The sequence below is a fragment of the Petromyzon marinus genome, chromosome 37 (genome assembly GCF_048934315.1).
Source record: "Petromyzon marinus isolate PM22_M1 ecotype Great Lakes invasive population chromosome 37, UKy_Petmar_22M1.pri1.0, whole genome shotgun sequence".
NCBI classification, from domain to species: domain Eukaryota; kingdom Metazoa; phylum Chordata; class Hyperoartia; order Petromyzontiformes; family Petromyzontidae; genus Petromyzon; species Petromyzon marinus.
Window position 1 is genome coordinate 18,044,602 of NC_133703.1, and position 25,845 is coordinate 18,070,446.

The 25,845-nt window shown below is 61.0% G+C and overlaps 1 protein-coding gene across 1 annotated transcript in view; it reads right to left on the reverse strand.

Annotated features, from left to right (window-relative positions):
* Window positions 1-97: 97 nt before the first annotated feature.
* Window positions 98-25,845, reverse strand: part of FASN (fatty acid synthase) — a 39,221-nt gene continuing 13,473 nt past the window's right edge. The window contains exons 8-42 of the mRNA XM_032966895.2: window positions 24,942-25,422; window positions 24,063-24,250; window positions 23,596-23,785; window positions 22,964-23,058; window positions 22,126-22,260; window positions 21,486-21,689; window positions 21,049-21,164; window positions 20,422-20,603; window positions 19,564-19,755; window positions 18,883-18,963; window positions 18,569-18,751; window positions 17,654-17,833; window positions 17,066-17,278; window positions 16,323-16,663; window positions 15,302-15,691; window positions 14,396-14,569; window positions 13,454-13,572; window positions 13,027-13,178; window positions 12,538-12,753; window positions 11,808-11,958; window positions 11,283-11,461; window positions 10,216-10,335; window positions 9,673-9,795; window positions 9,153-9,376; window positions 8,388-8,586; window positions 7,854-8,005; window positions 7,206-7,297; window positions 6,284-6,435; window positions 5,904-6,149; window positions 5,367-5,546; window positions 4,583-4,804; window positions 4,100-4,332; window positions 3,586-3,678; window positions 2,194-2,445; window positions 98-2,067 (exon numbers count right to left, since the gene is read on the reverse strand). Coding sequence (XP_032822786.2) covers window positions 1,942-2,067; window positions 2,194-2,445; window positions 3,586-3,678; window positions 4,100-4,332; window positions 4,583-4,804; window positions 5,367-5,546; window positions 5,904-6,149; window positions 6,284-6,435; window positions 7,206-7,297; window positions 7,854-8,005; window positions 8,388-8,586; window positions 9,153-9,376; window positions 9,673-9,795; window positions 10,216-10,335; window positions 11,283-11,461; window positions 11,808-11,958; window positions 12,538-12,753; window positions 13,027-13,178; window positions 13,454-13,572; window positions 14,396-14,569; window positions 15,302-15,691; window positions 16,323-16,663; window positions 17,066-17,278; window positions 17,654-17,833; window positions 18,569-18,751; window positions 18,883-18,963; window positions 19,564-19,755; window positions 20,422-20,603; window positions 21,049-21,164; window positions 21,486-21,689; window positions 22,126-22,260; window positions 22,964-23,058; window positions 23,596-23,785; window positions 24,063-24,250; window positions 24,942-25,422 — 6,576 coding nt within the window. The 3' untranslated portion in view covers window positions 98-1,941. The remainder of the gene's footprint in view (window positions 2,068-2,193; window positions 2,446-3,585; window positions 3,679-4,099; window positions 4,333-4,582; window positions 4,805-5,366; window positions 5,547-5,903; window positions 6,150-6,283; window positions 6,436-7,205; window positions 7,298-7,853; window positions 8,006-8,387; window positions 8,587-9,152; window positions 9,377-9,672; window positions 9,796-10,215; window positions 10,336-11,282; window positions 11,462-11,807; window positions 11,959-12,537; window positions 12,754-13,026; window positions 13,179-13,453; window positions 13,573-14,395; window positions 14,570-15,301; window positions 15,692-16,322; window positions 16,664-17,065; window positions 17,279-17,653; window positions 17,834-18,568; window positions 18,752-18,882; window positions 18,964-19,563; window positions 19,756-20,421; window positions 20,604-21,048; window positions 21,165-21,485; window positions 21,690-22,125; window positions 22,261-22,963; window positions 23,059-23,595; window positions 23,786-24,062; window positions 24,251-24,941; window positions 25,423-25,845) is intronic.

Genomic DNA, 25,845 nt, shown 5'->3' on the forward strand with positions numbered 1-25,845 from the left:
GCGGCTGGAAACCTTTGGGCAAACGTCGGATCCAGCAACCACCACTCCTCCCCCGGCACAGCGAACTCGACGGAAACAAGACGCGTGCGCGCACGTCTTCACGGCAATCGTCATGTTTATTGTTATTCGTCGGTGGGGGGGGGGAGAAAAAATCAAGGTATAATAATAAATAGCCATCTCTCAGGACAAAAAAAACCAAGATTGTTATGAAGGTGGGGGGGGGGGGGGGCGGCGCGGGGGGTGTCACAACCACGCTTTGTCAAGCAACGTCTGTTGTGACACCCACCGGACTCGAAACAGCCAAGGGGGGGGGGGTCGGGACACTGACCAATTTACTCTCGGATTACCGTCAAGCGAACACGATTACACGGCCGGGGAGCGGCGTGGGTGCTACCGCGAGGAGGAGGGGGGAGGAGGAAAAGGGAGGACACGTGAACCATGTACACAGCACAGCCTTTCCCACCCGAAGCAGGTCACCGCGATTATTCCGTTTAACAGTCGGGGATTTCTTGAATATTCCCGTTAAACGGTGTGCACGGAGATGATGATGGTGGTGGTGGAGGAGGGTACACGTTTAGTAAGTGCTACAGAATGTAGAAGTTAAGAGGCAAAATTAAAAACACGTACATTGAAATATATTACCGTGTCGTGTGAACACCGCTGCTAAAAAAAGGCTTCTCAATGGGGGTTTGCCCGGGCGAGTGAAGATCTTTGTTTTCAGCTTGGCTTTCACAAATTCGACGGCGGGTTTCACTCAACAGTTTTAAGACTTGCCGGCCACGAGAGCGGCAGGAGTAAGTGCTACATGTCGACGGTGGCTTGGCCAGAGCTGCATCGGCCAACGAAATAAAAACAAACAACTCCCCGGGGGACTGGCATGGATTCGGGCGAAGGCTTCTTTTCGGGATCCGCTCACCGGCTCTTAACCGTTTGCCGGCGTCGGGCGTTCCTAGAAAATCACAAGCCACTGCAACCAATTCCCGCGCACCCTGCACAAGTTAACCATTCCCGCAAGTTTACTACCCTTGTCGGCCACGTGGAAGTGGCCTTAGGTGGGGAGATGGGAGAAAGGATAAAGGGGCATGGCGTCAAGTGGTATGGACGAGGACGGGGGAGGTAGGGGCTATAGGAATGTTCAATGCTTCTTTTGCCTCCAACAACGTGGCAGAAACTGGCACCAATTGCCGCTGCGTGGGCCTTTGTTTAGATCGTCCACGTCGCGCGGGTCTGTGGCGTGCGCGCCGCGGGGCACGGAGCCCTCTCGAGGAACGGATTCGTCGCCGGAAAGCGGCGGCGCTTCGTACCCACGACCGTCACCCGTCGACGATTGGAAAATGTGGTCCTCTACCTGGGATTATCGACGCGAACGTGGTTTATAGCTGCTGCTGTTCCCCCGACTGGAATAGGGGGATGACGCGGCAGGGGAACGGTGGAGCCACGAGGTCGAGCGGGGTCGTGACCTCGAACGAGGTCGGGAGCCGAGAGGGTCGCCTGCGGTACGGATCCACGCGCCCGCTCGCCCGGGCCAGCGGACGCTTAGCGGCCAGGGGGGAGGGCGACCGGCCGATAGGACGTGCTCGTGAACGTGTCGTTGCATCGCGCAGAGTTGTGTAACGGGAGCTACGTGTCTGAACGAAGAAACCTCGTGCTGTGTGCGGGGGCCATTGCATCTGCGTGTGGGTCTCTTCTTTGATTTGCTCAAAACAAAGTACACGACGCGTGGATGCACACGGCACTGCGACAGGAGTGTGCGAGTTTGCGTCCGAGTGCGTGTGTGCGTGAGCGCGGGCTTGAGAGTACGAGCGTTGAGTGCGTGAGCGTTGAGTGCGTGAGCGTTGAGTGCGTGAGCGTTGAGTGCGTGAGCGTTGAGTGCGTAAGCGATGAGTGTGCCCGTGAGCGTGTGTGACCACAAGCGTGAGTGCGGAGAGGCGTGGAGTCGGCCTACGCATGCTGGGCCTGCCCCAGGACGCCCATGACGATGGAGGCCACGTGCTTTGTGCTGCCGCCCTGCAGGAAGCTTCTGTGGTCTCCGTCGACGACATGCAGCTTCACGTTGCCGGTCACCACCTGCGGGGCGACACGCAACACGCGCCGCACGATCGTTAACCCCGGCCGCTCCCCACCAACGTGACCTCGGGACACGACGTTGCCGCGTCAAACGTGTCGCGTGCCAAGAATGAGCGAGCGCGCCACCTGGCTGAGGTTGTAGTCTTCCCCGAGGCCGTCCCCCGTGGGACTCCCGGCCTCGGCGCGCAGCAACGTGACGTCCGCGACCAGCTTCCTCAGCGGCTGGTACTTGTCGGCGGCGTGCAGCTTCCCGTAGAAGGAGCTGGCGGAGAAGCAGAGGTCGGAGCGCTCCAGGCCGGGGTGCCGCGCCAGGATGATGTCGCACACCGCCCCGGCGCGCGCGTCCAGCGAGGGCAGGGCCAGCAGCATCTCGAACGTCTGTCGTGATACGGCGGCCGCTGTTCACTTGCGAGAGGGCGCCTCCCCGCTCGCCCGCGCGCGTGCGATGCGACTGATGGATCGTCACGTTAAACTCTCATGGTGGACCCTGACGGCTGATGAGACACGGAACGTTGAAACCGGTGCAAGGTTCGTTTGCGCCGAACCAATGCTGCCGAGGTTGTGCGCTCCCAGCAGACGGTGGGGCTAAATGGGACGGTAAATAATAATTTTTGTGCCGATTACCAGAAACGTGAAGGGGGACGAGTTGTTCGCTAAAATGAAAACCACTTTGTGGGGACGTCAACGGTGGTCGTCCTCGGAATTAGAATATTTATTTAGACTGGAGGAATCCGATGAGCTATGAAGCTCTTTTTCACCGATGGCCAGTAGGGGCGTATCAATAAATTAACAAAAACAATGTAATTTCACGCGTGGCTCGAGGCTGTAATCAACTGGCACTCCCTGCGTGGTAACGTGTCAAACAAACTCGCATGACCAACGCGGCGCCTTCTCCCAGCATCCTCGTCGTCGTCATCACCGCACAAAGGGGCTGTGATTGTTACGTTTGATTTAACAACAACACGAACATGTGCAACATTGCACGTACAACATCGCTCGGCCTTACCCAGACGACCAGCTCAAAATAAGCTGAACGTGTGACCACGGTGGTCTGGGTAAGTCGGAGAGCTATTTGCCCATGCAATTCTGCACACCATAATGCGTGTTGTTGAACCTGTTCGTTTTCAGCCGGCATTGACTTTTATGCCGTGATGGATCTTGGGTGCTGCGGTGGCTATGAGACGTTAACTACTTGGCCTGGTATACAGGAGGTCGTGGGTTCGATCCCGACCCTGACGCCTGTCTATGTGGAGTTTGCGTGTCTCTCTCCCCGTGGTCCTGTGGATTTTTCTCCGGCTCCTCCCAGTTTTTCCCCTCCGCATTTCGATGCATGCGTTTAGAGCATTTGGCTGCTATAAATGTTCACTTGATGAACCACTTTGCTCAGGTCGCTTCTGAAAAAGAGCCATATAGCTCAGTGGGTGGTACTTACCTGGAAACAATAAAATAAAATGGAACATCTGTTATTGTAAAACGCAAGGAAGAGCGACGTGCAATGTGCTCGGTGCTTGGAGTCACCTTCTGCCGCTCGACGGCCACGAACTGCTGCACGAACGCACACATTGATTCCGACTCTTCCGCAGCGACGTCTCTCAGCTTGGCTTTGTATCCCTGCCGCGACGGGGGGGTGTAGCCGACCGGACCGGACAAAACAGAGCAACATGAATTGGGGAAGAACGCAGCATCGCACATGCGGCATTCACAAGACACCAAACGTCCCGATGTGGCCGGTGGGACGATCCCGGTGAGTCTCCCCCACCACCCCCCCCCTCGCTCGCAGATGGCGGGGCTACCTGGGCATAGTTACCGTAGTGGGTGGGGCTACTTTCGTGGGCGGTGCTAGTGGTTGAGTGGGCGTGGCTATGTAAGAGTGGTGGGGGGGTAGATTTATATCGTCTTTGTTGCTGTACTGTGTTTTTTTTTTTAATCTTTTAGATTGTCATTTCGGTGACCCAGGTCGGTCAATTTTGGTGAAACAAAAACCATTTGAAACCGATCTTGAAACAAACGCGCGAGGGCAGCGAGCTTTCACCTGCGTGTGCGCAGCCACGTAGTTGTGCGAGCCGTCCAGCAGCAGGAGCGTGTTACCGCTCGGCCCCTTCTTGCCGGCGGCCACCGCCGCCGACTGCAGCTGCAGGCTCATCTCGAAGGCCACGCACGCGCCGAACGAGTAACCGGCCAGGCGGTACGGCCCCGTGGGCTGCACCCTGCGCACGTGCTCCAGGTAGAACTCCGCCAGGCTGCTGATGCTGTCCAGGGGCGCCTCTGGAGCGAGCGAGCGAGCGAGGGAAGGAGGCAGGGAGGGAGGTAGGCAACGGATAATTACGGACGGACACGCATGAGCGGATTTATAGAGCGCAAGGGCCACAACTCGTGACCGTCTTGCCGTCTCGCTTGTTCTTGGTAGGTGCTCCCTAACGGCACTTCCCCGACGGTCTTAACAGGACTACGTGGGGGGGGGGGGGGGGGGAAATCTACGTGGGAAGCGGCCGGCGGGTCGTGTCGGAGCCCTCACCCTCCGTGCACTGCAGGCCGTAGCAAGGCACGGACAGCTTGGAGGCGAGCCTCTTGAAGGCGATCGGCGTGCCCTCGATGGGGTGCACGAAGAAGAGCGGCGGCGCGGCGCCGTCCGCGACGTCGTTGATGCGCTCGAGCGTCGCGCCCAGGCGCGGCACCACCAGCTCGGGGAGGGTCACCTCCAGCTGGTCCGGCGATACCGGGCGGGGCTCCGCCAGCGCTGCCGAAACACGGCACAGCGACGGAGAGAATCGCCGATTAATGTGGCCCGTTAACGTGCGATCGCGCCGGATGAGTCACGGTTCAAAGTGCGTGCGCGGGGGAGTTCGGGCCGTGATCGTGTAACGGTTAACGTGCTGCACTATGAACCCCGGCCACGGCCAACAGTGATGAATATGAATATCTCAGCTTGTCCGTGGCCTTCCCCTAGGTCGACCCAGCCTTAGATAGGGTGTGTAATCATCAACACAAAGGTGGCCAGGTGTGGTGCTAGTCACCCACCCCCTCGTGGGCAGGGCTGGTCTTCGAGGGTGCTGCTCGCTAAAAGCACTTGCTATATGGGGCGGAGGGAGGAATTTTGGTTGGCGATGCCACCCGAAGCACAAAAAAACTGGGACATCATGGCAAAAGAATGGCTCACAACACCAGTCGAGGTGTGAACTGCTAGGACATTTTGCAGCCGGATTTCACAGGACAGCGGCTACCTCCTCGACAAGCGCACAATCCTGGAAACATCAGAGCCGTGGCGAGCTCCTTGTCTGCGTTGTGCGCGCGCCCCTCACCGGTGTTGGAGGCGGAAAGCTCGCGCAGCTTGGTGACGGTGAGCTGCCGGATGTCGCGCATGGACAGCACGAGGTCGTAGTCGCGCTCCAGCGTCTGCCGCACCTCGACGCCCATGAGCGAGTCGAGGCCCAGGTCGGCGAGCGACGACTCGGGGTTGATGCTGCTCACGTCCCGCACGCCTGAGCGGAGCACGCGGACCGAACGCCCCGCGGGTCAGCTCGCGACGGCCATCGACGACGCCAACGACCAGAACGAGGGCCGCCGAGTGGGTGGCGGCGACCTCCCCGCACGCCGCGCGCGATGACCGCGCCGAAACGAGCGCCGTTAACCGACGGGGCCACGGATTCGTTGCTGTCGCGTCAACCAGCGGCGCCAATGACGGCCAGAACAATGGTATGCCGGCGTTCGCCACTAGGGGTCGGTGAAATACCGCACACACCCGTGTAAAACCTGCGCGTGTCGCCACGATCCCTCATCCACCGCGGAGACGTTTACGTTTCGAGCACCGCGCGCACGCCGCAGCTCATCCATCTCACCTAGGATGTGGGCCACGGCCTCCACCAGGTCCTTCTTGTCGGCCTGGTCGGCCCGGGCCGCGGTGGATCGCTCGGCCAGCACGAAGCTGGAGAGCACGGGGTGGCCCTGCGACAGGAAGCGGTCGAGCGTGTCGAGGCAGGAGCCGATGCGCTGGGGCAGCGTGCCGCCGATCACCGTCTCGTTGTCCCCCATCGACTCGAGCACCACGCCCACGTCGCCGATGGCGCCCCACTGCACCGCCAGGCCTGGTACCACCAACCGGGGGAGAGGAGGGAGGACGGATGGCGGCGGCAGCGTGAGGGGCGGTTGTGTGGAGGGGTAGGGTGGGGGGTGCGGCACGCGTCGCCGCGGTGCGGAGGGCGTTGTGGCGGGGCGTTACCGGGGAAGCCGTCGTGCCTCCTCTTCTCACAGATGCGCTCCATCGCGGAGTTGGCAAAGCCGTAGTTGCTCTGCCCGGCGTTGCCGCGGCCGCTGCTCACCGAAGAGAAAACCACGAACCAGTCGAGCTCGGGGCACTTCGTGCGTGTCACCCTGTGGGAGAGGGAGGGGGGGGGCACGCCAGCTGGTTGGTTAAAGCGACGCGGAGCGGAGAGGTGAATCACTCGGCGGGAGTCGTAGCAGCGGAGTGAGCAGGAGGAAGGTTTGTTTTGTTTACGCAGAGAGAATACCGCGGGAGGGTCACGTGGCCAGCTTGCTCTACCGTGGGAAGATTTTGAGTTTCGGTGTCACCCCCGTTTGCGCAACGGGAGTCAATGGACACGGGCTGGACGAGGGCCCGTCCCCGCGCCGTCCAGGGCCGTGGCGGTTATTTTACCAAACGTCCCCTCGCTGGGCACCGTAGGGTTGGCAGCGCGGAGTAGGAAGCGCAGAAGTACAGCGTGACAATGAATTTTGCTGCACTGCCCTCCGCTGCCCCACCACGTACGTGTCCCCGCGAGCCCTGCGGCCACCCCGGACTCGGGAGCCGCTCCAACGAGGCCGGGCGCTTTGCGGGTGGTTCGGACGCAGACAAAGATCCCCCCGTGTAGCCTCAACAGACTGTTGAGGCAAGCGCTGTTATGAAAGCCAACACGGCACACGTTGAGGGTGGTGTGGCTAGCACCTCGCCCGGCCTTTTCTGTCTTACCAGTGCTGGGTACTCATTTGAGGCCGAGTTGACCGCGAGGAGACCCAACACCGATTCGTGAATTAATCAGCGACATTGGACGCGTGCGGGCATCACGCTCTGGGTCATGCGCTAACTCACACGCGCACGCACACAAAGGGCGCACGCACGCACGCACGCACGTGACGCTTCCCACCTGTCCAGGTAAATGGTGCCGTGGAACTTGGGCTTGTTCACGTCCTTGAACATGCCGGCGTCCAGGTTCTCCAGCATGCCGTCCTTCAGCACCTGTCGCGCGCCGGGGGCGGGACACGACGACAGCGGCCGTCAATAGTGGCGGCGTCAAATCCGGCCGGTTGCCGCCGGTTCGACGTCCGTGTCGTTTACAAAAGCAGGGGCGGGAATGCCCGAGGCTCGCCGCCGGTCACGTTCCTCCACGGGCCACACGAGGCCTACGACCGGAACTTGCGAGACGGCCCGCAGACTGCGCGCCTCTTGGCGGTACTCATCGGGCCACTCGAGGGGGAATTTTTTCGCCCCGGGCAACGACAAGAACGCGGGGTTTCTAATTTTCTCACGCTCGTGAGAAAAAAAGGAGTGCGAGCCATCATGATGTTGTTGTTGTCGGACAACGGTCAGGCTCCAGTTAAGCTCTCGTTGCTCGGCAACTTTGATACAAGCACGGCGGAGGCGAGGGTCAGTGGGTCGCGTACAGATTCGCGAAAGTCCAAACCCCGCCGAGCTGCGACGCGTGCTCGTGAACCCCCCTCCCCCGCCCCGTTCCGTCGCCTCTCTACCCCTCCTCGTGAGACAGAAGAGCCCCTCCTCGCCTGCGCCCACTCACCATGGCGAGGTGGAAGATGCCGCCGATGGGACCCAACACGGCGGCCTCCTTGACGAGGCCGGCGGCGTCGGCCTCGCTGCTGATGTCGCGCGTCGACACGGACACGCCGATCCCCATCTCGCGCCACTCGCGCACGCGCCGCGCCTGGTAGCCTGCACACGCCGACAAAGATCCCCCCGGTGTAGCCTTGACACACCGCCGCTGGGACAAGTGCCATTTGCGAGCGCCCGGTAAGGCCTTCCCTAGGCTCAGTTGACCTAGGGGAAGCCCAGGACTTGCTGAGATTTTTGTCACCGATGTGAGCGGCAATTTAACTCGCGCGCACGCACACACAGGCAGTTTCAGTTATACAAGGCTTACTGCACACGCGAGCACACACACGCAGCACAAACTCCACACATGCCACATGCACGCACACACCCACACACACATACATGCACACACACGAAACCGTGTGCGGAGGGAAACCCCGAAAGGTTGGCGGCACCTCGCGGCGCGAGAGTTCTGTCTGTGCGGGTGTGCCGGCACGCTCACCGTTGCGGATGCCGGAGCGCGAGGTGAGCACGATGTTGCGCGCTCCCCTCTCCACCAAGAACTGCGCCAGCTCCAGGCCGAAGCCTCCCAGGCCGCCCGTGATGACGTACGTCTTGCCCGGCGGGCACATGGAGCGAGCGAGCGCCGGCACGGCCGGCAGCGGCGCCGACGAGGCGCCCTTGAGCTCCTCCGGGAGAACCTGACGGGTCGGGGGGGGGGCCCTGAGTCAGTCGGCAGGAAGTGAGGTTCACCGGTCGGGTCGGTCAAACCCAGACGACAGGAACCAACCCGAAGGAGACGGTATGGGACGGCCGTGATGCGACAAACCACCTGACACCTGCACACGCGGCGATTCATCGCGGGCGCCCTCTCGGGCTGCCACTCCGTGATTAGGAATGCTTTTTGTGTTTAGTTTGTTACCTTTCCCCCATACCTCTGATTAGTACGGTCGGCTACGTACGGTACAAAAGAGTTCAGCGTACATACATTAGCCTCGACCGACGCTAATCACCACCCGAGCGAGCTCGGGCAAGGGCACGTCGTCGCGAGAAGGGACGAGGCCCGGCGGTGGAGACTCCTGACGGAGCGGCAGCCAAAGGGGGACGGCACGCGCGGAGACGGAGCGATGAAATCGGCTTCGCGCGCAGCGGGCGGGCGGGCCTGTCGCGAGACCGCGAGAAGCGGCGACGGCGCTCGGGGCGAGGGGTTGGGGGGGAAAAGGCCTCCGTCCGGCGGCGATTCTCCCGCAGGCGACCGCGGCCTCACCTGCACGACCACCTTGCCGATGTGCTTGCCCTGCGCCATGAAGCGGAAGGCGTCCTCCACCTGCTGGCGCAGGAACACGGTGGTGCGCAGCGGCTTGACGGTGCCGCGCGCGATCCCGTCGCGCAGCAGCGCCGCCACCTCCTCCCACTCGCGGTTGCCCTCCTCGAAGAGCGCGTCCAGCAGGATGCCGTGGAACGCCACGTTCTTCAGGAACAGCGCCATGCCTGCTCCGCCGGTGTGTGGGCGGTGGTGGGGGGAGGGCGGGAGTGGCGACGGCACGGGGGGAGACAAAGCGGGCCGGGCGTTAGGGGTCGCCCCCCCGCGGCACTTTCGCGTGATCCGTCCGAATTTAAGCGAGCGAGCGAGCGAGCACGGGCGAGTCGCGCTTCGGTGGTGGCGACTGGGCAGCGGTCGTAGTCATCGTCGCGCTCGTCTCCCGTCGATAATTCCCTCGACAGAACGAACGCCGCGCAATGCGCGCGGAGCCGCGAGACCGCGAGTGAGGCGGGCGCCGGCGCACCGAGCGGGGAGTTGTTGGAGAGGTCGTATTTGCCGATCTCCAGGAAGCGCCCGTGCCGCGCGAGGCAGCGCAGGCTGGCCTGCAGCTTCTCCTCCGCCAGGGAGTTCAGCACGATGTCCACTCCTGTCACGCGCCACACACGCACGCACGCATAATGGTGAACATCCATTGGGAACACACACGCATAGGCACACGTACACCGTACACACCGGCACTGGACACGCATAAACGTACGGGTGCGCAGACACAACAGTTGCAAGCAGAGGGATGGTGACATTGACTCTGTCGGTGCTGCAGATATTGGTGTTTGCGTTGATGGTTCTTGCAGCCGCTGCTTATGGCCGTGTTGGTGGTGTTGGCACAGTAGTTGGCACAGTCGGGAGCGCAGATTATGCTTCTGCCAGTCATGTCAATCAGTACAGCCACAGCACTAGAGTCTATGGCCTCAAAGTGCACCTAGCCTGGCATAAACACTGTGGTGACATCACCGCCACTTATTGGTTGTGTTGGTAGTGGTGGTGTTGGTGTTGGTGTGAACGTTACCTTTGCCATTGGTTGCCTTGAGGACGTGCTGCTCAAATGTGGTGTCGCGGGAGTTTGCGAAGGCCTCGTCCTTCAGCTGGGGGAAGGTTTTCTGCAGGTACGCGCGCTTCTCCGCCGAGCCTTTGCACGCACACACAACACGCGCGACACGCGTCCGTATAAGTTCACCGATTCCGTCGTCTGTGATGCACCGCGGTCGTTTGGTGGCAATCATCACGGGTGCAGCTCCTTCCACTTCATACGGCAGTATTCTCCCGTTTCACATTTTACGTGTTTCACATGTGTTTTTAATGTCTTATCATGGTCCCATCTGCTCATGTGACCTGGCTGTTGAATCTACCCTTCAGAGCTCAGTCCAAGCTCTCGCTCTCTCTTTTCCCAGATTCTAGACGGGCATTCTCAGTCCGGCTTCATTGCACCTGCTGGACAGCTCGCCCTGCTTAAGTTTAATGAACGTGACCGACAGCGCCGGCTGGCCCTGACAGATTCCCACCGACGCAACATCACGCCGCTAGTCACTGCTCGGGTGGGCCCCGACCGACGGAGCTCCCAGGCTGCGTCGTGCCCCTACTGGACATCTGAACCTCTCGCATAATGTCCGTGATGCAGTCATTTTTAGTCTGTTGATGGTCGGCGATGCGGCAATCGACTCATCTCGACGAGCTGTACTCACGATGCACCACTACGGTGCGTCCGCGAGCGTTCGGGGTTTCAGCGCTTCAGCGCAATCGCCCTCGCTGCGTTTCGACATCGCAGAGTAGAACTGATTTCGGATTGATTGGTAACCCCAGTCGCGGAGTTAAGTACACCCCTGGAAAAAATAGTGTCCCAGAAATAAAATATTTCATTGCCTTTTGTATTATTTGGTACCCCGGGGTACCCCCATAAGAATCATCTGTGAAAAAGAGCTTTATGGCTCCTGCAGTGTAACTAAATATTCGGATTCTGAAAAAAAATTAAACATTCCGTTTGCGCGAGCGCCAGCTAGCGGTGTGGGCGGGTGAGCCGGAGCGCGGGCGGGCGGACGGGCGAACCAGCAGTCGAGTGAGCGAGCGAGCCGGCCTCACCGACGGTGGTGTAGACGGTGCAGCCCATGCTGAGCGCGATGGCGATGGCCGCCTGGCCGACGCCCCCGGAGCCCGAGTGGATGAGAACGCTCTCCCCGCGCCGCATGCGCCCGCGCACCAGCAGCGCATAGATCGCCGTGGCGTACACCACCGGCACGGACGAGGCCTGCTCCAGGCTCCTGCGACGCGAGTGGTTAGAGGCAGCGTCAGCTTCACGGCAGCAGAATGTTCCCGCGTCCACGATTGGCAACATTTAACTACGGCCGACTCGCGATTGCCCTTGGGGGAGATCGTCCGGGTGGAGGATTAACCGCGCTGATTAAATAAATGCAAAAATAGATTCATGTGCAGTTACCAAAAAACAAAATATCCCCCGTATAGCCTTAACAGACTGTTGGGGCAAGTGCTGTTAGCGAGTAGCACCACCTATGAAGCCCGGCGCGGCACGCGAGGGGGTGCGTGGCCAGCACCATGCCCACACACGTGCGCGCACGCTTGCGTACGCACGCACGCTTGCGTACGCACCAGGTCTTGGGCACATCCCAGAGGAAGCGCTTGTCGGCATCCACCACGGTGGCCAGGCCTCGCGCAGGCAGCAGCCCCATCACCCGCTTGCCCTGGGGGTCGCGACCCGAGAACTCCATACCCAGCATGCAGTGCTGCAGGGAGAGGTCACCTGGGCACAGCGAGGGGGGGGGGGGATGGGTGGCGGGTGGGGAGGAGCAACGATGTCAAGCGACGGAGCAGGCGAGTTGTCCGGGCCGTGAGCGCTCGCGTGGGGACCCTGGGTGACGGCCTCCCCCGCGGCGTGCGGGACGCGGAGATGACAGCGGTGGCATCGGCTCGCGTGGGAAAGAAACTCACCCAGCAGTGGACAGGTCACGTCATCGGGATTGTTTGAGCGTGCTTCACCGCACTAATCATTGTGGGTTTGGTGAAGGTGGGGGGCATTGACAGCAATGGGGTTTCGCCCAGCGCGCAGCCCTGCCATCCCCCACGACAACCTGTTCGTGCACGGTGGGTGCCCACGCGAGCACCGCGCAGGCTTAACCACGTGGCTCAGCCGATGGGTCCGGGCGCGCACTGCGGGTGATCTCATGACGGGCACTCCCCATCGACGCTCGAGGGAATGCACCGACCCGCAACGCGGTCACGACGCGTCGATTAAAACAGATCGGGCAAATGCCTAGCCACGCCCAAGTCGCTGCCAGCACCGGCCACACGCCGGCACGCTCCACCTCTCCTGCTCTCTCACCGGGGATGGCGTCGGGCGGCAGCTTGCCGGTGGCCAGCATGATGTCGCGGAAGTTGAGCGAGGCGTAGTAGACGCGGCACAGCTGCACCATGCTGGAGCTGCTGCTGCTGAAGTGTCGCAGCGGCGACGCGATCCAGGCGAGCGAGGAGAGGTCTCCGCGGGTCAGCACGTTCACGTACGCGTACTCCGTCGCCACCGAGGTCCCGCTGGCGCCGCCTGCGACACGGACCGCACGCGAGAGCCGCGACGTCAGGCGACGCGCCTGGGCGCAGGGGAAGCCCCCGAACGCCAGACGAGCACGCGACCGAATATTCTAGACGGATGATCCGGAACGCCAGGCTTGCACACGATCGAGTCATGGAATGCACTCGGGACCAGCTTCGACCTCGTCAGCATAGTTTGTTAAACAATTATTACTGGAGTCGGTTCTGGGTTTAGAGGTGGGAGTGAGCGATGGGGGGGGGGGGGGGGGGCTTCGTCGGTGGTTACCGGATGGAATCAGCTGGTGCCGGAAGGAGCCCCAGACACCGTCGCGCCACACGTTCATCACCAAGTCCTTCTGGATGACCGCTGCTGGGATGGAGGACGAGGGCAGACTCGGCGATTTCGAGCCGGCCTCCAGATTGCTGACGAACAGAGACCTGCGAGAGAGAGAGAGCGAGAGAGCGATAGAGAGAGAAGAGAGGCGCGACCATCATGCTGGTGCCACGTTCCCATGACCGCTGGGAAGCTGTTGCCACTGCGTAGGTTGTTCGCGTTTGGGCTGTACAGCTCTCCGACGTGTTTTTTCAGATTGTGCCGTACGCTTTTCGGCACGATGTCTGACATTTTGGCACGGACGCACGCGCGCACACATGCACACGCGCACGCGCACACACGCACACGCGCACACACGCACACACGCACACACGCACACCTGATGCGCTGGCCGCCGGGCTCTTGGCGCAGGCAGTTCACCATCCCCACGATGCCAGAGTGAGCGCAGGCAGTGGACGTGAGGAACACAGGCCCCTCCGACTCCGCCAGCAGCTCGTCCTGCTCCCAGCGCAGCCCACACACACACACACGGATACACGCGCGCACACACACGTGTCAGCGCTCGGCCAACCACGTCCACCGTCTTGTGTCTAGTCGTTTCGCAGGCGTCCACGCCAGAGTTCTTCACTGAAAATCAAATCGGCGTGTGCTGGGGGGCCACGGAACGCTCTAAGTCACACGTACAGATGTCAGGGCCGCCCAGGTCACGGGGCAGAGGTGCAAGAGGCACGAACTTTCCCCATTCCTCACACAAAAGAGGGCCCCGCAGAGAGGACCTATTTTGTCATCACTAATTAATAAGGGGGCCGCTATGCAGCATCCTACGCTGGGCCTCCATCCCCGGGCCTCCAGGATCCTGACAAGACGTTGTGACGTCGCACGGCGTCGTGAGGTCACGACGAACGTACGTGCGATCGTCCCGTCTGCAGGTCTCCCTCTATCGTTTTACCTCGCTGCTATCTACACCACCAATCTCTGTCTACGTCTCAGCGTGCCATGTCTCTCTACGAACCAAGTTCCAATGGGCCCCGCTCAAATTCAAACAACGCCTTGGCTCTGACCAGGTAGATCATCACGCTGCACACTCTTCTGGATCGCGGTGGTCCTGCGGCAGAGTGAGCGGGGGCTCGAGGGTTAAAATCCTGGCCGGCGGTTGACTCGGCCTGTCATCACAACCGCGGTCTGTAAAACGACCACCGCTTTGTGGGGGAAGTCAACAGTGGATGTTCTACGCGCAGACCCCGCGCCCGTCACGGGAACGTGGAACGTCCACCACCGGCGCCTCGGCGTGCGCGATTGAGACCGCCGCGGCGCGTCGCACCTTCAGCTGCTCCACCCATCCGTAGGCGAGGTCGTCCACGGAGAGCGCCAGCGCCGCTGCTGCCGCCTTCCCGGCCGATGTCTTGCGGGCGAGGAAGATGGCCGAGCCGAAGAAGGAGGTCTTCTTGGAAACGAGGGTCAGGCTCGCGGCCTTCAGCGCCGCCTCCCACTCCGCCTGCGGACCGGCGGGGTTGGTGAAGCACGGTCAAGGGCGCCACGGAGGCGAGATGCTAACTGCTTCGCCTGGTATACAGGAGGCCGTGGGTTCGATCCCAATATATTTGAAGTGGATTTTACTCTGAGTCCTCCGGTTTTCCCCTCCACATTTAGAATCGACATCACAAATTTATTAGACTATTTAGCTGCTGTAAATGTCCACGGGAAAAGCCACTTGATTGGGCTATAATTTGTGACAGCCAGGTCGCTTCTGAATAAAGAGCTATGTAGCTCAGTGGGCCTTAGCTGATCAAATAAATAAAAAACGAGTTTATAGTTTAAGCGAAGGGTTTGAAATGCTCCCTGCCTTGCGGGGGCGGCCGAGTGGCGGCGCGCTCCCCGCTCCCCGCTCCCCGCGGCGGACAGAGATTAGCAGCTCGAGCCCAGCGACCGCCCCGGTGAATACTGCGGGCGCGTTACACCCCAAAGTACGCGCCGTTTGCTTCGCGGCGGACGTTAACGACCCCCCCCGCCATCATCAGGAATAGGCCATGCGTGCGGGGCAACGTCGCGGCAACGCCTGCCACTGGCAGAAAACCACGCCGGGGCGGCAACCGTGCGTCCACCTTCAAGCGACCCGCACCTCCGATTGGCACGATCGGCTACGTACGGTGTGCGACAGAAGTTCAACGCACGTGCGAACGTACAGCCGGAAACCGGGCGACACCGGCAGCCCCGCCCCCGCGCTCACCCGCGTGAGCGTCGTGCGCTGGTCGGGGATGCGCCCCGTGAGCAGCCCCACGGCGTCGCCGAGCGGCGCTCCGGCGCAGACGGCGTGCAGCAGCAGGAAGCCGCCCTCCTTGAGCGCGCCGGCCATGTTACCGAGCGAATCGCCGGCGGCGGCGGCGCCGAGCGAGCGGCCGGCCAGGTCGCAGACCAGCAGGTCGGCGCCGGGCGCGGGCGAGCCGGACTGCGCCGGGTCCCACTGCGCCGTCGTCGCCCCCAGCTCGTCCAGCTGTTCCTTGGCGGCGGCGAGGGCTTCGGGGGCGGCGTCGGTGGCGACGTAGTCGAGCTGCACCATGGGGTGCGTGTTGAGCAGCGGCACGACACGTGCATACAGCTTGCCCTCGCCCGACAGCACCTGCGCAGGGAACCGGACGCCACGGCGGACATCGCGGCGGTGATGACGACGGCGACAAATCGACGTGCAGCACGTTTGGTATTCGCGCCGTTCTGACGGGGCCGAGGGCTGTCGCGGGTTCGCTGTGCGTCGCAGATGGGCACAGTCTGCCGGTAGGAGACGATTTTGCGACAATTATTTTTTGGCCAATTTAGCAATTTACGGATAATTTCAAATGAGTGGCAAATTTTGACGGTGACCCTAGCACACCGCTGGGACCAGTCATCGGCAAGTCCAATCAGCTCCAGATCATCCCGCACCACATCGGCCTCATTTGCAAGAGTGACCTGGGGCAGTCGACCGCCAGTAGGGAGCAATGATTGCTACTGCGCGTGTTTAATCCCAATTGAGTAATTTTGCAGTGTCATTTTCAAATTTGCCACATTTTTAATAATGACACCACCACGTGAATGACGTCAGGGGTTCTTTAACTGTGAGTGAATCAGATGGCAGGGAACATTCGTCTGGTTATTATATTCGCGGTAATAATCAGGACGGCAGCTCAATTCCGAGCTTGAACCTCTGCAACAAGTGGCCTCATCACCACCCAAACTGGCACAGTACACGCGGCACACCCACCCACCCAACCCACCTCGGTGATCTTCAGCCTCTTGCTGGTGGAGTTCTCCAGCACAACGTCCAGGCAGTTCTTGAGCACGGGGCTGTCGAGCAGCGCAGAGAGCAGTGCGTCGTGGGAGAGCCGCCCCCGCTCGCGCGCCATGGTGGCCGTGACCTCGCCCAGGAAGCTGCCGTTGTGCGAGAGGTCGCGCAACGTGCGCAGCACCGACAGCAGGCCCCGCTCCGACTCCTTCTCCGAGTCGAGCGGCGGCTCCTCCGCGTCCGCGCCCGAGCCGATGACCGCGTCGTCAAGGCCGGACACGGGGAACTTGATGCCGTGGCTGCGGAACTTGGCGACGACCTCCCGGAGGCACTCTGGGCGCGAGCGGAAAGGCGGGGGGTGGCAAGGGGGGGGGGGGAGAGCAGCTTTTATCCTGTGTAGCGGACGGCCGCAAGCCACGCCAGACAGCTCGAGCTGGCTGCCGTGTGGAAACGTGGTTATGTGGTTAACGGCAAGAGCCGATTATCCGTTTGACTGGTCAACCGATATGCGAGGCTTGGCGACGTCATCATTATCGGTCGCATCACGGCGGGCGAGGCTTCCGGGAGGGGAGGTTGGATGTCAATTAGAATTTGTCGTCAGTAATCGACAAATTGTTCCGGCTCTGGCAATGGCGCTCATGGAGCTGAGACAGAGCGTTTGTAGTCGGGCGCTAATGGACGGGTGACGGTGGTGGGGTGGCGTCTCTCACGACGGACCCCGCGAATCGGGCTCACCCGTGCAGCTGCGGGAGTAGGCGTGCAGCGAGGCGTGGCGCCCGGCGTCGGCGAGCAGGCCCTGCTGGTCGTAGGGCACGAAGTGGAACTCCTCCAGCACTGGCGGTGCCTGCTGCTGCTGGCGCCGTGGGGCCTGCGTGGCGTGCAGCCCCAAGATCTCCACGCCGCCGGCCACTGTCCGGTCCAGCACACGGTCCACCGACACCTCCACCGCTGTCGGGACAGAGGTGCAGTGTATTTGTACACGCATTTTTTTTGAAGTGTTTTTGTTCACCCCCTCGTATGCTGTGCCGGTCTTCATAGGTGCTCGCTAACGGCACTTGCCCCAACAGCCTGTGTAGCCCACTCGGGGCGATCTTTGTCCTCGTTCATGTGTCCCATTTTTACATGCATGCGTGCATGCCTGCATATCCCTGTGTGCGTACGTGATCACGTGTCCACGTCTGCATGCACGCCCATGCTGACGTGTATATCAGCACTGCAGTCGGTCGGTCATTGAGCTAAGAAGCTCTTCGTGACTCAACAGTCCGGTCGAGGCTACCCGGGGGACCTTTGTCGTTGTGCCCATACGTGCGCGCGTGCGCGTACCCGTGCGTCCGTCCCCGTCCTGCGCGGCGCGTGCCGCGTGCGCTTCGGGGTCGATGAAGACGGAGCGCACGCGCGTGGGCAAGCGCAGGCTGCGGCCCTGCAGGCCCAGCACCAGCATCTGCAGCATCGCGTCCAGGAACGGCACCCAGTTGCCGTCCCACGCCAGCCGTCCCTGCGAGCCTGGGTGGAGGGGGGGGGAGAGGCCACGGCGGGTCAGAGGCGGGAGATAATGCAGCCTCCGCGCGGCAACGGCGAGGAGACACGAAGGGAGAGCGAGAAGGGGAGGAGGACGCGGTGAAGCTTTGCGGAGGGGCGCGCCGTGCATGGAGAGCAGACGCCATGGTGGTGCTGGGAAGCTCGTGGGCCCCACGGGGCCGGCACGGTCCACGACTACACTTAATTGGGACCGTGGCCGCAGGAGGCAATCCATTCGAAACAGCTAAATATATATAAAAGCAATATATATATACGGCCATCACTATAATCGGTTACGAGAGGGGATAATTTTCTTCGTGGCAAAAATTACGCTGTGCTTAACAATTTTTGCGCCACGTGCAGTGACTTGTTTTTCAGGGGCCCCTTGTGGCGAAAGATGTGAAGCAGGTGTGTGTGTGCGTGCTCGCTAATGTGTGGCCCACCATCGGCATTTGAAAATCTTATTCGGTGATGCTATGGAATCATGGTGCTATGAGAAGAGTAATCTTGCGGAGAGGCTACGGTTAGGTGTAGCCATGAGGTGGAGGGTACGTGGGGTGGTGACTAAGCTATGGGGGCGGCGAGGCTACGGACTTGGCGAGGCTACGCTCTGCGTTTAGCGACGCCGTGTGACCGACGACGACGACGACGACGACGACGAGGCTCTCGCCTTGCAGCGCTGCCGTCCCCACCACCGCCTCCCTGCGCCGCGAGCCTCACCGCTGTTGTTGGCCTGCAGGATGCCCTGGAAGGTGGGCCCGTAGTCGTATCCCCGCAGCCTCAGCTCCTTGTACACCTCGCTGGCCGACAGCGGCAGCTCCGATTCCGGCTTGGCGTCCGGCACGGCCGTAATGCGGCTCCGCAGGTTCTCCAGCGCCGTGTCTTCCGGAATGTACACCTTGCCTGGGGCGGGGTTGCGGTGGGGGTCACGTTTGAGCAGGAATCCGCTTCGGCTCCGTCGAGCTGGAACCAGACGACAGTTCCCCGTTGGCGAACGAGTGAAAGAATGGATGGATGAGTGGATGACTCCGTACCGCTCACAGCCAGGTTCTCGCCCTCGGACACCTCGAAACGGTTTGAGGACGGCATGAGGCGGACCTCCAGCTGCACAGAGCCTGCACGGGGTCGGACGTACGCACGCAGACACGCACGCACACAGACACGTGCAGACACACACGGGTGCACGCATGCACACGGACACACTCATTAATGGACTTGACCAAACATCAGACTCGGGAGAGCATTTCTGGGAAAGTAATGGGAATCGTTAATATTACACACGCTTGTGCCTCTTCCATCGATACATCCCAGTTTGTCATAGTGTAGCACCGTGTAGGTGGCGGCTCTGGGGTGCGATCAATGGGCAGAGTGCTCTGGTGGCATTTACGTGTGTACGTTGAACTTCTCTCGCACCGTACACAGCCAACCGTGCTAATCAGAGGCGTGGAACGGTTGCGTTAGGACGTGCGCGCCGAGAGTTGGCACCGACGAAGGTTCTGCATCTCCTCCGATTGGCCGAATTTCGGACACGCCCGCCCAGCGCTCGGCGCGGCTGCCCCTCGGGACCGTCATGACGCGCTCCGGGCTGGCGCCAGGTCGATCAATTGAAGAGCGCTCTCTCTGAAGCACTCTCCCCACTGAACGCAGCACCCCCGGTGTGATGAGGGAGGGAGGGACGATCGTTATAGGAAGGTGGGGGAGGGGCGCACGCTCACCAGCCTTGGGCAGGATAGTAGCGCGGTGGATGGTGACGTCCTCGAACACGACGGGCAGCGTCTCGGAGGAGAGCCCCGCCTGGCGCAGCAGCGCTCGCCACGCCAGCACCATGTAGCCCGTGGCAGGGTACAATACGCGCCCGTCGATGCAGTGGCCCAGCAGGTAGCTGTCTGGGGACTCGGGGCTGGTGTCTGCAGGGAGCGACGGGTGTGGGGGGAGACGCGCGGCGGCAACACGAGTCACGGAGACGCCGAGGCGAGGCGAGAAAACCGTCGCCGTTATTCTTATCGGTGTCCGTCTCACGCGTCATCTCGCGCTCCGCGGTGAGACACGACTGCGGGACCGGGAGGAACGGCGACGGCTTGCGGACTCGCTCGTCCGGCAGCAGATTGATCCTGGCTGCTGCCGATGATGTGCATGGACGAGCGATTGTGTTGGAACGAGGTGAAGTGTTGCGTCGCAGGGGCGCGAGAGGTGGCGACGGATGGGGGAGGCCTTCATCCAGTAGTCGATAGATCACGGTTGACGATGCTGCTGATGATGCTGATGATGATGCTGATGAGATGATGCTGATGAGATAGTCGCTTCACAGGACAGGAGTGGAAAATCCATCGCTGATGATGCAGCAGTCACCGTGATGATGGTGCTGATGATTACGATGGTGACGATGGTGCCGACGATGACAATTGTGGTGCAGGCGATGACGATGGCGGTGCAGGCTATGACGATGGCGGTGCAGGCGATGACGATGGCGGTGCAGGCGATGACAATGGCGGTGCAGGCGATGACGATGGCGGTGCAGGCGATGACGATGGCGGTGCAGGCGATGACTACGATGATTTACGCGAGCGTCTCACCGATGTTGAAGACGACGGCACCGCCGCCCCCGCCGGAGCCTGAGGGGAAGTCCTCTGCGCGCGGCACGTCCCACGCCTGCGAGTGGTCCCACACGACGTGCGGCGAGATGAGCGGCGTCCCGGCCTGCACCGGGAACTGGGCCCCCTCTTCCTGGTACAGCTTGTTGGGGTTAGGGTTCACCCTGGTGCGGGAAACATAGGTGCGCCACGGAGGCGAGATGTTAACTACCTCGCCTGATATACATGAGGTCATGGGTATATTTGGAGATTGCGTGCTTCTCTCCCCGTGATCGTGTGGATTTTTCCGGTTTTTCCCTCCATTTAGAATCATGCGTTTTAGAGCATTTGGCTGCTATAAATTTCCACGTGATAAGCCACTTCGTTGAGCTATCATTTGGGGCCAGGTCGCTTCTGAAAAAGAGCTACATAGGTCAATGAGCCTTACCTGGTTAAATAATAGTGTAACATGCCCGCGTGGAAACATTAAAGATTTTATGGATTTTTCACGTGACGTAAACGTCCAGCGAGTCCTTGTGCTAAGGAAACTGGTGTCGTGTGACGACACGCGTGTGTGTGTGTGAGGGTCAGCATGTACGTGTGTGTGTGTGTGTGTGGAGCGAGCCGTACCCGCTGATGTAGAGCTTCCCCACACTGTTGAGGAAGAAGCGAAGGTTGTCCTTCTGGTCGCGCTTCATCAGGGGAATGAACGAACACGTGGGCTTCAGGCTGCGCTTCAGGATCGCCTGGGGAGGGAGACGGCGCATGGCGCAGCACGCATGTCACATGAGTGGCATGGCACACACACACACTGACCCTTACACACACACACTGACACACACACACACACACCGACCCTCACACACACACACACACTGACCCTTACACACACACACACACACACACTGACCCTTACACACACACACTGACACACACACACACACCGACCCTCACACACACACACACACTGACCCTTACACACACACTGACCCTTACACACACACTGACACACACACACACCGACCCTCACACACACACAAAACACGCAGACCCTCACGCACGCGCACCTGCAGCAGGGCGTGCGGTGCGATCTCGATGACGGCGGCGTCGACCGGCACCAGCTGCAGCGCCTCCTGGAAGAGCACGGGGCTCACGAGGTTGTTGACGTGGTACTCGGCTGACGAGTACGTGGCCAGAGGGCTGCCCCAGCTCTCCTCGCCGATGGACGTGCTGATCCAGCGCGCCGAGCGCTCGCGCGGCTGCTTGATCACCTGCGGGCCCGGCGGCACGGCGGACGCGCCAGTGAGCCGGTGGGGTGGCGAGGCGTAGCGGTGGCGCGATCAGCGCTCGTTGCAGAGGTCCACGGCTCGAAACCAGTGGCCGCCCTGGTTAATACTGCGGGAGTATTAACCATAGAATACTACGCGCCGTCCGATTCATTCACAGTGGACGGTAAAGATCCCGCTGATGCCGGCGTCATGCTTCCAAGCTTTTGCCGATTTTAAAAAAAGTTTACTCGCAAATTACTCCGGTGGGATCTACACAGCAATCGTCGCCCCCCCCCACCACCCCCCCCCCCCCCCACCCCGCTACTACTTGGCAGGACCCTCCTGAAAACGAGTCGGGAGACACGGCGAGGCCTTCACGGACGAACGTAACGAGGAGAATAACGGCGACGTCGGCATGACGACGGGCTGCGCGGGTTACCTTCTGCAGGGCGGCGAGCAGCACGGGTGCGATGGAGGCCATGTAGTGAGAGTGGAAGGCCACGCCGGCCGTGCGCACCTCCTTGGCGAAAATCTCCTTCGCCTGCAGCTGCTTCACAAACTCGGCCACCGCGTCCTAGCGGGGTGTGGACGGGGGGGGGGGGGGGGTGAGGGCGGCGCAACGAGCCAGGCAAAGACAAAGGTTCCCCATGTAGCCTAAACAGAGCGTTTGCGGGGCAAGTGCCGGGAGCGATTAGCGCTCGTGAAGGGCCGCAAGGCGCGCCAAGGGGGTGGTTTGGTCAACACCGCGCCCGGCCACCTTTGCCTCCCCGGTACTGATGTTTTACACACACCGCACCGGGTACTCATTAAAGGCTGAGTCGCCCTAGGGGGTGGCCCACAATGGGTTTGAAACATTCGCAGGGTTCACACCGCGGTACGCTAACTGCTGCACACGTGTCCTCTCTGTGCATGTGTAATCAGTGTAGAGGTGCTCGCTAACAGCACTGGCTCCAACATTCTGTTGAGGCTAAACGGGGGATCTCTGTCTTTTGTGTGTGTAAGTACAAGTGTGAGCGTTCTCGCGCGTGTGTGTGTTTATCAGTGCATGTGTGTGTATATCAGCGTGTGTGTGTGTGTTTATCAGTGCATGTGTGTGTACATCAGCGCGTGTGTTTATCAGTGTATGTGTGTGTATATCAGCGTGTGTGTGTTTATCACTGCATGTGTGTGTACATCACTGCATGTGTATGTACATCAGCGCGTGTTTGTCAGTGTATGTGTGTGTACATCAGCGTGAACGCGCGCGTGTGTGCGCGTCTCTTTTGTGCACACCGCACCTTGGGGCCGGAGATGGTGACGGTGTCCTCGGAGTTGTGGCACGCTGGTACCACGCCGGGCGGGCACTGCTTCTTGCACTCGGCCCATGTGAGACCTGGGAGCAATGGCAAAGAACCAACAACCATGCTCGCTCACTACTTTCCTCGCTCAACTGCTCACTCACGTACGCTCGCTCACTCACTCGCTCACTACACACTCGCGCGCTCGCTCGCTCAACACACACTGCTCACTCACTCGCACTCTTATCTTCCATCAATTCACCGCTTGTTGTTCAACACGATGTCCGACGTTTCGCTCCGCATGCTGAGAGCTTCCTAACGCAGCTTCGCATGTGGAGTCGCTGAACATTACGCGGTACGACCGAAAAATAACCGCGACAAGTCACGCTGTGGCGTTTTACAGGGCGGTCGCACAAATGTGATTAGCTTAAGGCGCTTTATCATGAAAAGGAGGTGTCATGGACCATTTGCTCATTTGGCACACATCCCATGTGAGCGAGCGAGCGAGCGAGCCAGCGATGCACGCGACTGTACGAGCCTGCCTCACGAGAATGCACGAGCGTGCACGTAGCCGTGCACGAGCTTGTGTGCGCGTGCGATGGTGATGATGATGATGCGAGCGCGTCTCTCACCGACGGCCGCCATGGCGCCCGCGGGGAGCTTGGCCTCCTTGATGCAGCGGCCGCGCCAGTACGCCGCCTGCACGACCTCCTGCCGCGACAGCGAGCCGTCCGCGTAGCCGCACGCCAGCTCGCCCACCGAGTGGCCCACGATGCCGTCCGGGCGCAGCCCCATCTCCACCAGCATGTCGATCTGCGCGATCTGCACGGCGTACAGCGGGCGGCAGCAATGCACGCAATGTCAGCCGCTTTTAAGAACACGCCACCGGGGTGAGGCCGCCGGGCCCAGATGACTGGGGCGAGGCGGCCGGGGGCGGCTTGGAGGTCGGAGCTCTGAGTCTACAACCGCTGACAAATCGTGGATTCGAATCCAGGGGAAGCCCTCATCTAGCAGAGGATAGATCACGGCTGTTGAGGACGCGGCATCTGGCATTCGGGGCAGGGAGCGAGCGGCGGAGCCGCAGGCCGGCGGGCCTTGCCTGAATGGCGGCGAGTCCCACGAAGGAGTTGACCGTGTCCTCGAAGGTGGACTTGTCGGCGTGGGTGAGGAGCCGCACGAGGTCCAGCCCCGTGTCGGACAGCGCGCTCGCCGTGCGCTCCACCGACGCGCGGAACGAACCCAGCGACATCAGGTCCTTGCCCATGCCCGGCCACTGCGTGCCCATGCCTGCGCTCACGCACGGGCGCAACGACGAAGATCCCCACCACCCCCGTGAAGCCTCAACAGACTGCTGGGGCAAACGCCGCTAGCCAGCAGCAACTATGCAGGCCGGCACGGCACACGAGGCAGTGAGTTGCCGGCACCACGCCCGGCCGCTTTTGTCTCCCCAGTGGCGATGTTTACACGATGCACTAGTTATTCATTTGAGGCTGAGTTGACCTCGGAGAGGCCAAGGACTAATTTAGGAAATCGTCACCGGTAATGGGACGTGAGCGGGAATCGAACTCTGGTCCCCGGGTTCGTAGTGCAGCGCGTTAGCCGCTGCAATGCCACTCGCACACGCACACACAGCCTACACAGGCTGTTACGGCGGGGGATGTTAGTGAACACCAATCAAGGCCGGCACGGCACACACAGGGGTGGTGTGGAAAAATCCTCAATGCACTCGGTAATAATTTAAGGTTTCAATAGACCTAGGCGTGGCCCAGGTTCGCAGTTCATTTAGAATGCAGTGAATAAGTTTAATCATACGACATGATTCGAAACAAATTTTGTGGGTTGGACCACCCGACAGAGCCAAAGTAATTTCAGTTTAACGCAACGGTGATCACCGCGACAGTGACTACGCCGCCGCCGCCGCCGCCGACGAGAACGACGACAACAACCACAGCAGCGGCACTGGCTGAGCGGCACCCACCTGAGCAGATGTACCAGAGCGGACGGTTGCTGGCGCCCTGCCCGACCTCCTCCTCCTCGCCCCCCTCCTCGTCGGCGACGAGCGTGAAGCCTCGGAACGGCATGCCGGTGGTGGGCAGTGCCGACACCTCGTTCAGCAGCTGCACCAGCCCGGGGCTGTCGGAGTTGGCGCGCGCGTGCGACAGCATCGCCGACACCGCCTCGGCGGTCCTTCCCGCCGCCAGCGCCAGTTTGGGCACGCCGGGCTCCGCCACGTCGGTGCCGGCGGTGCCGGCGCCTCCCGGCTTGCCGTACGGCTGCAGCACCACGTGGACGTTGGAGCCGCCGAAGCCGAATGAGTTGAGGCCGACGACGCCGCCACGGCACGGCGTGGGCGTCGTCACCACGGTGATACGGCCGTCCGTGAGCGCCGGGATGTCCGGGTTGGGCTCGTGGTAGTGCAGGTTGGGCGCCCACACGCCATGCTCCAGGGACAGGATCACCTGAACGCCCGGGCACAGGAGGGGGCTTTATCGGGTTCGGTGCCATCCGTCCGGTCCGTCCGTAATGCAGCGATCGTGAGAACTCCCGTAACGACGACGACAACTCTCGGGGAACGCGTCCGAGGGGACGTACAACGCGGAGGCGGAGTGGCGGCTTCAGCTTAGTGCAGGGGCAGCGAGATGATGGGATCGCTGCCTCGCAGAACCGCGAGTGATGATGATGATGATTTAGTACAATAACTCAAGAGAGGTAAGCAGGAGATGGAAAGGAGATGGACATGAGATACAGCGAGTACAACAAGACAACGATCCCCCGTACAGCCTTTTGCAGCCTGTTGGGGCAAGTGCTGTTAGCGAGCACCTACAAAGCCCAGCACGGCACACAAGAGGGTAGTGTGGCTGGGAACACGAGCGGCCGCCTTT